At 38.7% G+C, this 17639-nt stretch overlaps 2 protein-coding genes across 7 annotated transcripts in view; both read left to right on the forward strand.

The window, feature by feature from the left end:
- The first annotated feature begins 8254 nt into the window (after positions 1-8254).
- On the forward strand, positions 8255-16043 carry mynn (myoneurin). 5 transcript variants are annotated; one of them, XM_051393389.1, is made up of 10 exons: positions 8255-8319; positions 8872-8943; positions 9040-9067; positions 10026-10299; positions 10408-11390; positions 11593-11752; positions 12150-12328; positions 12755-12847; positions 13577-13702; positions 13930-16043. In XM_051393389.1, exons 4-10 carry the CDS (start codon positions 10034-10036, stop codon positions 14406-14408), a joined length of 2286 nt encoding a protein of 761 aa, XP_051249349.1. In that variant the 5' UTR covers positions 8255-8319; positions 8872-8943; positions 9040-9067; positions 10026-10033; the 3' UTR covers positions 14409-16043. The 5 variants fall into 5 exon arrangements, with proteins under 5 accessions (XP_051249349.1, XP_051249346.1, XP_051249348.1 ...); XM_051393386.1 differs by having other exon boundaries at positions 9040-9060; positions 10018-10299; XM_051393388.1 differs by lacking the exon at positions 8255-8319 and adding an exon at positions 8375-8472 and having other exon boundaries at positions 9040-9060; positions 10018-10299.
- Positions 16044-16828: 785 nt separating this feature from the next.
- Positions 16829-17639, forward strand: part of lrrc34 (leucine rich repeat containing 34) — a 5271-nt gene continuing 4460 nt past the window's right edge. Inside the window, exon 1 of one of the 2 annotated variants that reach the window (XM_051393428.1) lies at positions 16829-16966. In XM_051393428.1, coding sequence (XP_051249388.1) covers positions 16860-16966 — 107 coding nt within the window. In that variant the 5' untranslated portion in view covers positions 16829-16859. The other variant, XM_051393429.1, reaches the window with a different exon arrangement.

A 17639-nucleotide genomic window follows, 5' to 3' on the forward strand; every position in this document is an offset into this window, starting at 1 on the left:
AGAGTGATGATCAGAGAGCATCAATAACCAACAGCAGGACTTCCTGTGGCTTCACTTTCAAAATAAAATGTCTTCTTAGTGTCAGTGAATCCAGAAGCTTTGAGAACTTTCCCCCGTTTGTCTCCTCATTGTCAGAACAAGATAAACTAATTTTGATGTTGTTTTTTTACACTTGATATTTAACTAATATATTAATGAATGAATTAAATGTTATTATTTTGTCATGCGTGCAACTGCACCCAGCCTGCATGAGTTTACAATACACCATATTAAATCAAGCCAGGACCAGAATGCAGCATATACATTAAACATCAAAGAAAGAAGAATATAAATGCAGAATATATATATATAATACATTATATACAGTATATATATATTTATATATACTGTATATAGAAACAATCTTCAGACTGTTAATAGATAGTACAGACCTAAATCACTGGCAAGTTAAGTTTCAACTCTTAAGTCATCAGAAATGAGACTCACAACCTCAGTGTTCAGAGGAAGAACTCCAGCTCTCAACTGTGCAAACAAAGATCTTTAAACTCTGGATAAATGAGATGTAACATATAATTCAGAGCCAAAACTCTGATTTACATGCAGATATGTCCTTAAATTTGGCTTTAAGAAAACATGTTTAAACCATTTTCCTTCAATTTTTCAGCTTATTTTTAATTTAGAGAGTTAACATTACAACATAAATAATTCCTGTAGATATACAACAAATCCACCTCCTGCATAGAATATTTAATAAAAAGAAATCAGTAATATTTGGTGTCTCGTGAGGTTCTTCTCCTATTGATTGACTGATTGATCGTTAAGACAGCAGATCTTCTGAGCTAAATCAACGTTGGTAATAAGGTTATAAAGGTAAGGTGTTTTTGCCTCAGAGCTTCTTAAAGGATTATTATTATTATTATTATTATTATTATTATTATTATTATTATTATTATTATTATTATTATTATTCAACACAACATACTAAATATACAGATTGATGACAATTCAAAGGAACAAATGCCACAAACCTTCTCGTCTCCAAACATTGTTAGTTTGTTTTAATGTACGTAAACAGTCTGTTAACTAAAAAACAAACTAAAAATATTGTTCTTTTTACAATATAGAACTGGCAGAGTGTTACTGTAATAAATATGGTAGAACTTCTTCTATTATAACGTTTGTAATCCATATTTCACTTATAAATACAAGTTTTTACCATCAAAAGAAACAGTTTTGCCATTTTAAAATACAATAAGAAAGTTATGATGGTGGTTTTCTGTGCAATTAACAGTCTGTAATATAAAAGAAATACAATATTCCATATAAATTCCTTTAAAACGCTTATAAATAAAGTTTAAAATAGAGTTTTTACAGATTTTCATTGTAAAATATACAGACAATTTGTTTAAAGGTGCGTATAAAGATAGGAAATTAAGATAATTACAATTTAGATTTTATTCAATTGAATTAACATGTTTATTTTGAAAGGGCCATGGCCTTTACTTCCGGATGCACTTGCTCTCTTTCTCTACTTTCTGTAACTTTGCCGCCGCTGACCACAACCAGACCTGTGCGGAGTCTTTACAGAAGACAAACACAGTCCATTTACTGTATCTTCAGACAGACAGTGAGGAGATATAACAGCAACACACACACACACACACACACACACACACACACACACACACACACACACAACGTCCTTTCTCTGCAGAGCTGCAATCAGCCGGAACCACATAATCAATGTGTCAGGAGCTCTGTGTTTATGTGGGAGAGAGAGAGAGGGGGAGGGAGGGAGAGAGAGAGAGACAGAGAGACAGGCGAGACAGGAGAGGGAGAGACAGGAGAGAGAGAGAGACAGAGAGACAGGAGAGAGAGAGACAGACAGAGAGAGACAGGAGAGGGAGAGACAGGAGAGAGAGAGAGACGGGGGGGGAGGAAGAGAGAGGATGCAGAGAAAGTGTGAGAGAGAGAGAGACAGAGAGACAGGAGAGAGAGAGAGAGAGAGAGAGAGAGAGAGAGACAGGAGAGAGAGAGAGAGACAGGAGAGAGAGAGAGAGAGACAGGAGAGAGATATTAGCCTTGTTAATGTTATTAATTAGCACGTTGTTATGGACAGTGTTGGATGCATTACTAGTAATAATGTAACTTTCTCCAGTAACTAGTATTGTAACTGATTACTGATGAATATCAGTAATAATATTACAGTTACCTCTCAAGAAAGTAATTAGTTACAACCTTGATTTTGTTGTTTTGTTGTACTTTTGGAGGGAACTAGTTTGGAAGATGGAAATAATCATATTACTTTAAATTTAACAAACAAAACTGGATTTTAATTAGAGCAGCAGATAAGTAAATAGCTAGTAGTGTAACTAATTACTGTTGTCAGGGAGTAATAAGTAAAGTAATTATATTACTTTTGAAGAAGGGTAATGAGTAAATAAAGCTTTTTGAGTAACTAGCCCAACACTGTTCCTCATATCAGAGGTTACCAAAGGAAAGTAATTTATATTTTAATTTTAATTTTAATTTAATTATTAAAGTATTTCTGATTCTGATTCTCTGATTCTGAACTTTTGGACTTTTCAAACACAACTAACAACTAACTAATAACTAACTAACAACTAACTTACAACTAACTAATAACTAACTAAATAAGAAACATTGGAGATAGTAACAGCGTTCAGTCTGCAGGTCACTCAACGGCCACAGGTGTCACTGTTAACAGCAGTTTTCTGAAAGTTCACCCACCACTGCAAATAAACAACAAACAACAAACAATAAACAATAAACAATAAACAATGTACACCGTTACTTAAAGTAGTAAGGCAGGAAAAATAAGCTCCAATTCACATCAACATTTTAACATTCAACCCTAAAAATCAGTTGTATCATTATGACCAAACCAGCTGGTTACATCTCTGCAGACAGACAGACAGACAGACAGACAGACAGGCAGGCAGGCAGGCAGGCAGGCAGGCAGACAGGCAGACAGACAGACAGACAGATCTGTCTCTTTGAGCCACATCAGTAGCCTCCTCCCTGATATACAGCTGCCATTATCTCTGCAGAGAGGCTGTTAAAACCTCTCTGCTATCTCATATTCAAAGGTCTCTCTCTCTCTCTCTCTCTCTCTCTCTCTCTCTCTCTCTCTCTCTCTCTCGTTAGTCTTAATAACACACACACACACACACACACACACACACACACACACACACACACATAGAAAGACAATCAGACCCCTGAAGGCGTCAGTTTGAACACACTGCACAAACACTGACACACACACAGCTGGAAGGGGGCAGAGAGCAGAAAGGTGTCACAGTGAATTAAAGGAACATTAAAGGAACATTAAAGGAACATTAAAGAAACATTACAGTTTTTTCCAGTTCCTAACACACTAAAATAACATGCATAGCACAATTATTTATTTAAACTGACACACAGAGAGCAAAACCTCTTCTCAAGTCTCCAAAACTCTAAACACATTTTCTGCTTTACTTTATAAATGCACTGATGCTTCTCTGCATAACAACAATCTGACATAAAGTCACGTTTGCCATTTCAAAACTCTGCCAATCAAAATGACACTACACGAGCTGAGTGGCCAATATATGATCCACCTGGACAAACACCTCAGTGCTTCATTGTTACCACTTCAATCAGGAAGGAAGCACTTTAAAAAGACCACAGGCGAGAGGCTGGACAGAGAGTGCTGTCGCCTCTCTCATCCGGACACTTAGACTGGAGTACAGGTATGTAACCAACATTTCTTTCACACTATGTAGTACACCCTGTGTCAGTGTATACACCTGTTTACTTCATGAATGGCTGATGTCATACAGTAACCGTACTCTACTGTGGGGGGAATATCTTTAGGCTGCATTGTCCAAGCCCTATATTTTATATCAGTAAGGACTGAGAGACGCAACCGCGGTGGAGGAAGGGGCCAAATGTTCACCGGGGTTCAGGAAGCTGCCATATTCAACAACATTCAATGAGTCCGTCCGTCCACATCGGCTCGCATTCTCAACGAAACCAAATCAGAGTGAAACAACTTTATAAGGAGCCTTTTGAGAGAAACTCTCAAAGAAACAAAGAGCTCAGACGAGCATATGTGGATGTATAATATTGACTGCGGTACACGACACGCAGCATTGTTTCCCAGTACACTGGATAACACCATATTGACTGGTTTTTGTTCTTTGTTTTCTGGGAGTACTCAGTTCATCTTTATAGATGAAGCTGGGTTCAACCAGAAGAAGGGGAAGAAACATCACTGGCCACAGAGCCATTATAGATGTTCCTGGCCAACATGGGGGGAACATCACTGCCATCTCCAATACGCATGGTGTCCTCCACCGTCATGCCAACCTTGGACCATACAACACAACGTTCTCGTACCACCAGAGTGTATGAATGATGCAGACCATCAAAGAAACTGGTACGTTGTAGTACGGGACAACGTGAGCCTTCATCGTGCAGCCCCAGTCCAAAACTGGTTTGATGACCACCCACCGTTTCTCGTGCAATACTTCCCACCATACTCACCACTTCTGAACCCCACAGAAGAGTTACTTTCGGCATGGCGGTGGAAGATATGTGATAATATATCTTTTTAATATTCTTTTTCAATGTACTGTTTTTTGTGAGCATATTTGTGTTAACTCCAATGTAAATTTATCTGCTGTGCAGATGTTGCACTGACTTGTTTGATGAAAAATAAAAAAATTGTTGCGTGTGAACAATCTGAAGAATTTTCTATAATTTGAACTATTTTAGTATTATGGCAAAGCATACTATTGTAGGAGCATTAAAGGAGCATTAAAGGAGTATTAAAGGAGCATTTAAAGGAGCATTAAAGGAGCATTAAAGGAACATTAAAGGAGCATTTAAAGGAGCATTTAAAGGAGTATTAAAGGAGCATTAAAGGAGCATTAAATGAGCATTTAAAGGAGTATTAAAAGAGCAATGAAGGAGCATTTGAAGGAGCAGTGCGTGTAATTCTCTCCCAGCTCAGACGTGTCGAGCTGCTAAAGGATCTAATCTCATCTTGCGGTCTTTGCGTCTCCTCAGCTCCTCATTTGCAACTTCAGCTGCTCAGAATGGCAGCGACTGATAACTGCTCACGGTGTAATAATGCAAAAACAGTTTCACTCATGCTGATATGTTTCCTTTTTCTAGTAGTGAAATGTGACCACGAACATTTACTCAATATGTACTTAAACTTTAAATATTGTACTTCTTCCACTCCCTGGTCTTTACACAGTGGCTGGATGTAACTAAGTATATTTACTCAAGTAATTTAAGGTATTTTACATGTATTTGCATTATATGTAACTTTATATTTCTCTTCCATTACTTTAAATATTGTACTTTTTATTACACTGACAGCTATAATTACTAATAATCATGCTGATAATACTTAGTACACTGGAGATGCACTCAAGTACGACATATTTCTATATTTACTCGAGTAATACATCTGAATACTAATAATAACAGTGGTTCAATGTAACTTTCTTAAGTAGAATCGGAGGTACTAGTTTAGTATTTCCATTGTATGTAACTTTATACTTGTACTCCATTACATTTGTCTGTAAACACCTTAAACATTAATACAAGTAAAATGCAGCAGTAATAAGATAAGAGAGACTTTATTGAGCCCACACTTGTTACAGCAGCTCCAGATGTGTAACACATTACAAATACACATTAAATAAACAAAATAAAATAGAAAAACACAAGATATCAAGAAAAAAAATAGAATAACGGACAGAAAAATATAAATATACAGCAATGATTTAATAAAGAATATAACTAGAAAGGGCTTTGAATGTACAGTACAGGTCTCAGGTAATATTAATCCAACATTTAGACAATTTTATTGCACAATAAATACGTCTACTTTTTAAAATGTAAGTGCATTTTGTTGATATTTATGTAGGACTTTTAATTCAGGACTTTTACACTGAAATATGTTCCCAGTGTGTTGATGCTTCTTTCATTTAAAGCCACAGTAAGTAACTTTCATCAAAAAAATAACATTCACAGTATCAAACAAAACCCTGTTACAGGAAGGATTGTGTGTCTATTTTAACATTAATTCCTTTACATTATTAAGTTATTGATATTGATGGAGACTCGTCAGCGGTGCCGCAGGTCAAACTTGATACAGAGATCGATTAATTGCCTTCCTGCCTCTCTTCTTCTCTCACTGCCCTCGAGGAACTCTCAGCCGATCTAATGCAGACGAAAAGGCTGTAACCTCTCCGACACTCTCCCTTCTCCTGTTTACCACACTGACTCACTCAGTACACAGAAATAACTCACACACTGGTCCTTTAAAGCAAACCAACCTTTATCCCCAAGGAATCCTTTTTATCTTTTAGTAAACTGATGATTTTATTCTAAACTATATTCAAGACCCAAAGTGAGCTCAGTGACTGCAGGAGGTTTGTGTAAAACGAGAGATTTGGATGAATTTTGAGCAGATTATTTGCTGTTTAAGGAACTTTTGATTCAATTCTCTGTCTGTATTATGTTTATATATATACTTAACAGTCATACAGACTTAACAAGCTTCTTTTTTTAACAAATTCAATATTTTTTTGTCCCTAATTTTTAAGTTTTCTAGCACACCCTAAAATCAAAAAGGCCTCATGACCCCCCATGAAGCTTCCCGACCCCCCAGGTTGGGAACTACTGCTTTGAACAAACCATAATGTTTCTTTTTTCTTTCTTTACGTCTTATAGTTGTATATTCATAGCTATTTTACACGTTGTTCATATAGTCTGAAGGTAAATATCAGTGTCTCCAGTTTATTTCATTACAATCTAATCATCCTGTGTCATAAGTTTTTCTGAGATATTGTTCAGATTTTATAACAAATTACTTTAAGTCTCCTTATTTAGCATTTATATGCAGTATACAAGCATTTAATAAATGTTTTTTAATAAATGTAATAAATAAACACACTATAATGTAGTTATAAGCAGATATAAAGTGTTTATTGATGTATTTTACAGTTTGAACTGGTAAAACTGTTGTGATAATATAAAACATATCTTCATACAGGTAGAATTACTGTACATTAAAAACTAAAATGTTATATGGTGCCTCTAAATGCTAAATGAGGACAGAGTCTCTCCCAGCCCATTGTGCACATAAAAGTTTCATCTTGTCAACAATAAATACAGCTGCAGCGTGTTGGGTTGCTCGTGCTCTGAGGCCATGAAGCTTTAATGACTCATTTCAGGAGCTAAAATGGTTCCCTGGGTGGCAGCCTGCTCCGGATAAACGCCAAACTCAAGCCCCCGCTGCAGATTAATGAGACTCGTTTGAAAAGAATAAGGATCTCACATTATTTTTAAGGCAACCAAATGATTTTAAAACATCTGGAAAATTACATAATATTAAACATAGAACAGTTGATGATGAGAGGGTTGGATAATAACGGGAATAGATTCAATATTCAGCTCATTTATCTCCACATTAAACTCCACCTGCAGAGATTTAAATCTCTTTACTGTGGAGATCATAAATCACATTAATCCTGTAAAACTGAGAGTTCAACACAGTATTTTCCAGAGGTGGAAGAAGATCTTTGAAGTGAAAGCACTGCAGTGTAATAATACAATATTAATGGATCAATTTTATGTAATGGGTTTAGTTTGGCTGCTGGTAAAGGTTATTTCAGCTACTCAAGTATTAATCCATAATAATAAACCATAAAGTCATTTATCGGTTGGTTTATATTTTATATTAATAATCTGAATCAGCAAGTGGTGTAATGGAGTAAAAAGTATAAAAGTGGCATAAAATGAAGAGAGGTTTCCTGAGAAAGTATAAATTATTTGATATGTATATATAGCCTATGTGTGTGTGTGTGTGTGTGTGTGTGTGTGTAAGCATATATAAAATAGTTTAATTTTAATTAATAATAATAAACAATTAAACTCTGTATAATTTGGATTTGTTCATCTTTTTTAGATTATTTTATTGTTTTTTATCTGCCTGCCTACCTGCGTGAGAGAAAGTTTCAAAATAAAGGATCACAAGTAGAATCTAATATCTTTGGAAAAAGTGTAACAAAAAGACAAAACAGGGACAAATTCAGACTTTAATTAAAAAGAAAATCCGGTCTTTTTGTTGCTGAGGCCTATACTTCGGGATAGTAACCATCCCTAACTCCCGTCCGTCGTGCAGCCGTGGCGGTGTTCATCTTGCCCGCGTCGACTATCTTTGTCGGCACGGCGAGGTCTCGCGAGATCTCTCGTCGTCACGGGATAATGGCTGGAGATCGCGGATATTAGAAGGTACTTTATTTTCCTGCTTTTATTTACTTTGTTGTCGGATTAAAATGCTGCGTTTGCGCAGACAACGTATAAAAACTGCCGACGGGTTCGCAAGGCTCGTCGTTGAAATAAGATTTATCCGACATTTTGTGCCAACTGACGCCGACGCCGCCGGTACGAACCGTCGAAACCTTCGAAATAAGAGCACAATGTTTTCCGCGCTTTTTACCGCCACAGACACAGCTAGCTCTAGCTCCACACACCGCCCGCTCCTATTGGACACCGACGGGCTGCAGTCGCGTCTGTGGCGGCTCGTATAGCACACACAGCGTCCGTACGTCTGTGCCCCACCACCGACAACCATCACAAGTCGCTTTTAAGCCGTCTACGACACCGCTGTTAGCATTAGCATGTCCGTGAGGCCCGCTCAGGAAGCAGGCGGGAGCTTTTATTTTCCAAACCCAGCTCACCTGTCAGGGCTGCTGGATCAGAGAAAGAAATGTGTTCAGAAGTGTTTGTGTGGGTTGTTTGAGGTTGTTCACACTGTGGTTGTGTCCCCTCTTTCATTCACAGCTGTCTCCAACAGAGAAAGCTGCGATACAGAGAGTTAGAGAGGAGCTGGAGCGGACACACTACTGAGAGAAAGTTAGTGCTTTTATTTTTAAATGTTTCATTAAAGCAAATATTCTGTTTATCTGGGTTATTTTAATTTAACTGAAGTTTCCTTCTTGTGTTTTCTAGCTCTGACATTGGATTTTTTTTTAACCAGGTGAGTAATGTAAACACATTATTAAACTTTATTCAGATTGTTATTATGTTAGTTTAATGTATCTGAACTTATTGGGATTGTTTTATTACTCACAATCAGTGGGGATGAGCATTTGTGCGCCACAATTTTAAGTTTTAAAAATAAAAACCTGTTAAAATGATGATAATGTGAAGTTTGTTTGTCACCGTAACAAACAAACAAACAAGTGTTTTCTTACAGATTTAAAGGTCAGGAATGTCTGCAGCACTACAATACTTCATTATAATGCTGTCTGGTTACACATTTTACCTTTTAAATAAACCTTTATAGGATTTGGTTATTGCACTGGGTGATTTTGATGATATTGTGATTAATTGTGCAGCCCTACGTATTAAATACTCATAGATAAAGTACTTGGACACACAATGGAGGAGTCTGGTTCTCCGTCCTGCTGCCTGTTTATACACATTAAAGCACCAAATGTGTATAAAATACTCCTGTATAACTTTTATCCTTTGAATGTAGCTTTGTTTTATAATATTTGTAGATTAAATAGTTGTTAATTGTTTAGATTTTCATCCCAGTAAAACTTTTTGGTGTTAGAAAAGACTAATTAACTGATTACTGCAGACTTGACTGGCAGTTACAATAACATAATAACTTAAAATTGAGTCAAATACAATTTTATTTGTCTTTGTTCTTGGAAGAGCAGCAGCTGTTCAATATTTGTTAGTGCACATGAATTCAAACAACCTTTTAAAATATAGAAAAACCATCACAGAAATACAAAAAAACAACACAATAAAAGTCTTGTAGCATATTTAAAGGTTGTGTTTGACCTTTGAAACTGTGTCTTGCTGATATCTGATGAATATTCTCAGCTTCAGCATCGTACAGCGCCTCCCAGAGGACAGTACGAAGGCAAACAGAGACAACCGGTGGCATTAACGGTGACTGTCTCTTCCCTTTCGTTAACCAGCTGCAGAGATGGCCCACGTCACCAATCACGGGAAGCTGCTCTTACAGCGTTTACACCAACAGCGGGAGATGGACTTCCTGTGTGATATAACCATAATGGTGAGGGACGTGGAGTTCAGAGCCCACCGCAACATCCTGGCTGCGTTCAGCAAGTACTTCTCCTCCCGGGCGGAAAAGGGTCAAGAGGTCACAACCTTGGACCCCGATAAGGTCAGCCGGTACGCTCTGGAGAAGCTTTTAGAGTTTATTTACACCGGACAGATGAACGTCAGCAGGTGAGAGTGAATATAGGTTGTTTGTGTTTGTGTTTTTGTTTTTTAAAGAGAATTAGAATGAAACAACAAACTTACTGAATAAAATGTTGGTTGTTTTTATGGTTTCAGTACCAGACAAGCGGCTGTGCGTCGAGCGGCGGTGTTCCTGGGAATGTCCGAGGCCACAAAGTATCTGGAGGAACTCCCTCACTGGTCCGAGCCGAGCGAAACGTCCCAGTCGGAGGCGGATAAAGAAGCCGGTCTCTCCCCTCCCAGTCCGGCCTCCCCCGGCAGCCCCAGCTCACCCGTTCCCCTGTCCATCGTCTCCGTCGCGGGGGACTGGCAAGACGAGGGGAAGGACGGCAAAGAGCAGAGTGATGTGGTCAAAGACGTAGACGTGGAAGAGGGAGACAAAAGTGATGATGAGTACACCCCCACTACGCCGAAGAGCGTCGGAAGAGGACAGGGGAGGAAGAGAGGCAGGCCTAAGAGTTTTAGTAGCGAGCAGGCGGAGGCGAGCAGCTCGGCGGAGGCCGCTCCAAAGACCCAGGGCTACAGGGGGAGGGGGAGAGGCAGAGGGAGGGGGAGAGGCAGGGGGAGAGGGAGAGCTGGTTTGACGAGTGAAGATCTGTCTTTGGAGGATTCGGACACCAGCGTGAAGGACATCGGGGACACCTCCGCGGACTGGAGCCCCTCGCACGACGACGACGACGTCCCGGTCAAGATCCCTCGCCTGAGCAGCGGAGAGGGGAGGAGAGGACGAGGCCGGGGGAGGGGGAGAGGCCGAGGGAGAGGGAGGGGACGAGGCAGGAGGAAGGTGGTGGTGGTGGAGGAGGAGGAGGAGGAGGAGGCGGAGGAGAGCGGCTGGGCGGGGACGGACGAGGACAAGGACGAGGACGAGGAAGAGGAGGGTGAAGTCGGGGAACAGGACCTGTCGGAGATGGGCGAGCTGTCGCTGTCGTGCACCGAGTGCAACAAACAGTTTAAAGACGCGAGCAGCCTCCACCGACACGAGAAGATCCACAAGGGCCTGAAACCCTTCGTCTGCATCTTCTGCTCTAAAAACTTCAGACAAGCTACTCAGCTGAAAACTCACCTGCGCATACACACAGGTGAGTAACGGATCAGCTGTTAGTGGACACACATTGGATATTTCTATGTAGTTGTTCTTAATGAGGGCCACCTGGTCGGATTCCCTTTGAATTTATTAAATATATTAAAACAAGCAGCAAAGCCACATAGTAAAATGACTGATTGCGACTCTCTCCCTCTTCCTCTCTCCCTCTCTCTCCCTCCCTCCGGTGTCTCCTGCAGGCGAGAAGCCGTTCAGTTGCTCCGACTGCGACAAATGTTTTGCTCAGAAGTGTCAGCTGGTCGCTCACCGCCGGATGCACCACGGGGAGGAGAAGCCTTACACCTGTGAGCGCTGCGGGTTCAAGTTCGCTACCTCGTCCAACTATAAAATACACATCAGGTACAGACATTGACGTTTGATACTATTTTGACATTTTCTTTTATTATTATTAAGTTTAAGTTTAGTTTTTTATACATTTATACACCCATACAGGCGTAAAGGACTCAAACATACACAAACAGCCTAAAATAAACTGCAGTTTTTGTCACTAATCTCCAGATTTATTGTTCTAGTGTACCGTATACGTATATATTTACATATCATTAAATATTAATCAAGAAAATAAAAGTAATGATAGAGAATAACTATAAAATTCTATAATATATTTCAACATCGGTACTGAATAATTAAATAAAGATGTGATCGTGTGGATGTTTTATGTGTTCCTTTTATCTACCTGCAGGTTGTAACGTTGTGCAGATGTTAATGTTTATTGTGTGTGTGTGTGTGTTCGCAGACTGCACAGCGGGGAGAAACCGTACGTCTGTGACATCTGCGGTCAGGCGTTCGCTCAGTCCAGCACGTTGACCTATCACAAGCGGCGGCACACCGGAGAGAAACCCTACCAGTGTGACCTGTGCGGCATGTCGTTCTCCGTCTCGTCTTCTCTCATCGCTCACGCGCGGAAACACACAGGTGATTAAGTCCACGTTTATTCGTCCAACAGAGAGCGACTGAGGGGTTTTATTATCGTAAACAGCTGTTTGCATAATGTTTAGTGACAATGTTTTAACTTGCTAGCTTTGTGGTAGCTGCCAATACAAAACTCCCATAGGAAAACTGCTGATTTAAGGCAGCTAGAGATGAGTGAGTTGAATTAGATTTAGTATGTGTGAACCTTTTTTAAGAGCGTTCTATTTCAGCCCCGCGTTTATTTAACTTGTCTTTTTGTATAAATGATTGATTTATATTTGTGTATTGTGTTTAGCCTTTAGTCTAAAGGTGTCTTTAAATGATTGTATATTAATGTTTTTCCCAGTGAGGTTTTGAATGATGTTGTACAACATTTAGAAGAAGTGTTATTCCTCCATTAATAATGTTGTGTCTGTGTTTGCACTTCAGGTGAGACGCCGTACAAATGTTCACAACCGCAGTGCGACTCGAGTTTTGTGACGTCGTCCGAACTGAAGAAACACATGAGACGACTTCACCCAGGTGAGTTCACTGATCACACATCAGACTTTTCTTTGATCTCTGAATACAAACATGAATATTTCTCTAGAAAACTCTTCAGCAAAGAGAAGTTAAAAGTTTCTCTTTCTCTATTAAAGCTTCTCTAAAAACAAGAACTTTCCCTAAACTACAAACATTTTGAAACTATCTGATTAAAGTTTAATTAAAAAAGATTATTTGATATTCGGTGCTGCATACAGATCGTGTGAGGTTCGGTACCCAACCCTTGTGGGGGATTCAGTGCCTGCAAAGAACATCAAGGTTAAATTCTTATCAGATGTGACCTTTAACTCTTTAGACTTTGGCCACAACTGAGCCGGCTAGAACAACCTCTCTAACACTGCAGAAGTTACCTGTCGCTAACAGGTGTTTTACAGCAGCCCTGATAAAGTAGTGAGAATCTAAAATTAATAGATGAATATGAAAATAATTTTCTTTTGGAGCCACTGTAGTTTGCATCTTCACCACTAGATGCCACTAAATCCTACACACTAGTCCTTTAAAAGTTACAGGACACCAGTTGGGGAAAGTTTAATAATCTAATTTAAAGTTGCGACTTTGCGGTTGCATTTCTCGCCGTATAACCTCAGAAACGTGACCTGGATCAACAAAGCTGCTCCTCAGTGATCCGAGGAGATGAAAGCTGGATTTAATCACACTTTCCTTCCTGTGTGTGTGTGTGTGTGTGTGTGTGTGTGTGTGTGTGTGTAGAGGGGAACACCGGTGTGCAGTGTCTGCTGTGTGGAAACAGGTTCGCCAGCGTGAAGAACATGATCAAACACCAGGAGAAGGCTCACGCTGACGAAGTGCGACAACACAAGGAGAGAGCCCGAGCAGGTGAGCTGTGTGTGTGTCTGTCTGTCTGTCTGTGTGTGTGTGTGTGTGTGTGTGTGTGTGTGTGTGTAAATCATTTATAGTAATGGATAATCTGACAACAGCAGAAACATCTTGTTGTATTGTCTTGAGTTTATTGATTCTAACATCCTCATGGCGCCCTGCAGTGCTGGAACCGTCAGTAGTTTGTTTGTTTGACGCCTTCCTGTTGTGTGTTTGTGTGCGAGCAGTCGTCCTCCTGGCCTCCAGTCATCCTGTGGCGTTTGTCCAGAGCAAACTCTCCCAAGAAAACAAAGGTATGGATTCCATCCCCGAAGGCGAGCCACCCAATCCTGAACCCACCACCCCAAACCCCAAAGCCACAGCGCCATCCGGTGACGACGACGCCGCCGCTGACGCCGCCGCCACCGACACCGACACCATCATCCAGGACTTCAAGGCGGAGTCCGCTCGCCCCTCTATCAACGCCGCCGACCAGGTGACCTTCGAACCGGACCAGGAGCAGACCATCAACTCGGACACCCTCCACGCTCTGGTGGAGCAGCTGCGGCCGCCGCCGTCCCCCGCCCAGAGCCCGGAGAAGATGATGATCTCGAAGTACACGGACCACATCGACAACGTTTCCGAGCCGTCCCCCGCCCAGAGCCTGGAGCAGATCGTCATCATCAGGACGGTGGACAACGCCGAACACAACCCTCCTCCGCAGTGAGCGCCGAGCCGCACCGGCGTCTCTCTGCTGGAACACTTTTAACACACTCAGTCATTATATCCCCGTAAACAACAGACGCCAACGCAACTTCGTAGCTTTGTTTATTATTTATATCAGTAATTCTAACATTAACAGCAACTTAATGAAGCTTATAGCTGAGCGAGCGGGTCACATGATCAGATATAAACGAACCTCCAGGTTGGACAAACTTATCGGGGAAAGTAAAGTAAAGTAGTAAACATCCTCCATCGGTGTAACGTAGCGTACACACAGCGTTCCCCGCACAGTGACGGATTATTACCGTGTGCTCACGTTCAGTTTGACCTCCAAATAAAGGGGTTCCGATCTGATGGCTCGATGTTTTATGTGCTTTGAGTTAGTCTGATGTTATTTTATTTGTAAGAGTGAAGCTGAAAACTACAAAAATAAGATCAGAGTTGTAAAAAAAAAAGTGATTTCCTGAGTTCCCTTTAGAGGATTCAGAGTTTTACATACAACAGGAAGGAAAGAGAGTTTGTGAAACCAGAAAATATCCGAAGCTGAACACATTTAATCCGTTTCAGTGTTTAGGAAGGAAGTGATTCTCGTCGCTCGAACACAAACCTCAAACATCGGAGTCAAATATATAAACAACAGTGAGGATTTCTATTTAAAAAAAGACACTTTTTAATCAGTTTTTGGTCTAATTTACTAACTGATCCAGAGGCAGAGGTTCAGATTGAATACAGACTCTCATCAGTGTCATAAAACCTGCTGCTCCGGTTTTGAGTTAACGTTCATTAATGGAGGGACGCAGCGTCCCCGATGCATAAAGTCGTCTGATTTACCACAAAGTGTTGGCTTCATTCTCTCAGCAGGAGCCTTTTTTTTTGTTATTTTTCTACAATAAATGAGTTAAATTGAGGGATTTACATTGTCAGGGGGGCTAAAAGTCAGCTTGGTGCATCCTTAACTTCACAGCTGTAGACAGATGTGAACCAGAGGAGGTTTTTAAATCCAGCTTCTACTAAAAATGACTGTTTGTATCATCACTAACGTCCGATTTAAATCTCCTCTCTGTGTCTGGAGTTCCTTTTCTTTCTCTGTTTGGATGAATAATCAATGTAAAGAAGTTGATCAGACCTGAATGTTGATCAGAAATATATATATATATATTTATATATATATATATATATATATAAAACCAGACCGCCAGTACGACTTATGTTGTTTTAATTAGTTATGTAGTCAGTAGGAGTTGTTATCGCCATGAGATCTGATTTTATTTATCATAAATGTTTCCCCCCTTCAGTGTTTGACATGTGATGGCGGCTTTATTAATGTACACAAGGCCCTGTCGATGCTCACCGAGGTTTTTTGTTTCAGTGTAAAATAGTTCATTTGTTTTTTAAAAAGCAGCTGTTTTAGGTCTTAGCAGAAGTGTTCGTGCTTCAGGTTTGAAAACTGCGTTATTTACAGTATTTCTATCGACTCGAAAAGAGAGAAGAAGTTTGTTTTTGTTTTATGATTTAATTTTTTCATTTTGGATATAATGTCTGCGTTATTTGTACAGAAATGTGAATTACATACATATAGAAGTTCACTACTGTATAAAAGCTGTACACCAGGAAAATAAAATTAAAAATGAGACAAAAATGAGACAATGAGTTGTTTGTGACTAGTAATACATTATTATTGCTATAATAATAATAACATACTTTGTGTGTTAAAATATTTCTGTCTGTATCTAAATGTATTTATTTTATGTTTCTGGGCTTCATGCACTTCAATACAGCTCATATTAAATATTAAATAATGCCAGAAGGTTCTGAAGATGGTTTAAATGGACTTTACTTACATCAGAAGTTTCTACGTGTTGAGAAATAATCAGAGGATTTAATTTGTAAGTTCAGTTTCACTATAACTTTAATTTACAAACAATAAAGTATAGAAACGTTTAAATCATAACGAAGAAAGTGCTGTGCATTTAAGCAAACAGCATAAAAAATAGGTTTAAGAGTAAATACATTTTAAAAATGAATATAAATAAAATATTCTGTTGTATTCAGTTTATATTAATTCTGTGTCAGTGTGATAATAATAATGTGATAATATGTCTGAAAGAAATGGCACCAAATTAAGAGAATTATCTGTTTGTGTTTTAAATTTTATAAATATAAGATATTATAAAATAAAAAGTAAATCTGTTGTCCTGTAAACAAATAAAAACAAAAACAAATGTTTGTCTGTGAATATAAAATGATGCCTTAAAGAACATAAATGTGTTTAATAATAATAATAATAATAATAACAATAACAATAACAATAATAATAATAATAATAATAATAATAATTGTCTCCTGTTAAACTTTTTATAAAGTTTAAATTAAGTTTTTTTTTTTATTTGACCTTCGCGCGACGCCATCCTCCGACGCCGTTGCCATAGCAACTCAAACCGCCGGAGTGTCGCCGATGGCTAACGGGAGTATTTCCCGGTTTTACGCCGCAGTTTGCGTTGAACGCGGGATAAAAATAAACCCGCACATTGCGGCCGCGTTAGAGGAGCCGGTGCTAACGGAGTGAGTGGCTAACGTCGAGCTAACGTCGAGCTAACGCTGAGCTAATAACGGTCAACGGTTAAACTAGCTGGTTAGCTTTAGGAAGCTAATGTTGCCTTCAGGTGCAGTGGGGGAATCCAACTTCACAGTTTATAAACATTTATATTATTAACTCTTGACTTAATGATAATTAACTTTATTTATATTTATATATAGCACTTTAATCATAATTTAAATAGGTCACAATTACTGTTCTGTTCATTTAAATTTATTCCATTTTATGCAGCTTTATCCGTTTATTTTTAAACATTATTTTTAAACATTATTTTTATACATTATTTTTATACATTATTTTTAAACATTATTTTTAAACATTATTTTTATACATTTCAGAGACAAATATTGTATATTTTACACTATTTTACAGTTAATTTGCTGATAAAGATTTTATTTGTAAAACTTGATGAATAAAATGTAAAATATGATTTATTGTATAAAGTAAATGGATTAGCTCCAATTGGACCAAGCTACTTTGGATTAATAACCTTAGTCTTTAGGTTTTTACATTATTATTATTATTATTATTATTATTATTATTATTTCTCACTTATTTTACATTTTATTATATTTATTGCACAATTTTATTTATATATATATTTGCTATGGGAAGCACTTTGAGTTTGTATTGAAGAGT

Source organism: Dicentrarchus labrax, unplaced genomic scaffold, assembly GCF_905237075.1.
Source record: "Dicentrarchus labrax unplaced genomic scaffold, dlabrax2021, whole genome shotgun sequence".
NCBI lineage: Eukaryota > Metazoa > Chordata > Actinopteri > Moronidae > Dicentrarchus > Dicentrarchus labrax.

Bases quoted from the DNA above. Each gene is read 5' to 3' on its own strand.
- mynn (XM_051393389.1), top strand. From the start codon at position 10,034: ATGGCCCACGTCACCAATCACGGGAAGCTGCTCTTACAGCGTTTACAC. The intron at 12,329-12,754 runs GTGATTAAGTCC...TTTGCACTTCAG, and splicing joins TCACGCGCGGAAACACACAG to GTGAGACGCCGTACAAATGT. The intron at 13,703-13,929 runs GTGAGCTGTGTG...GTGTGCGAGCAG, and splicing joins CAAGGAGAGAGCCCGAGCAG to TCGTCCTCCTGGCCTCCAGT.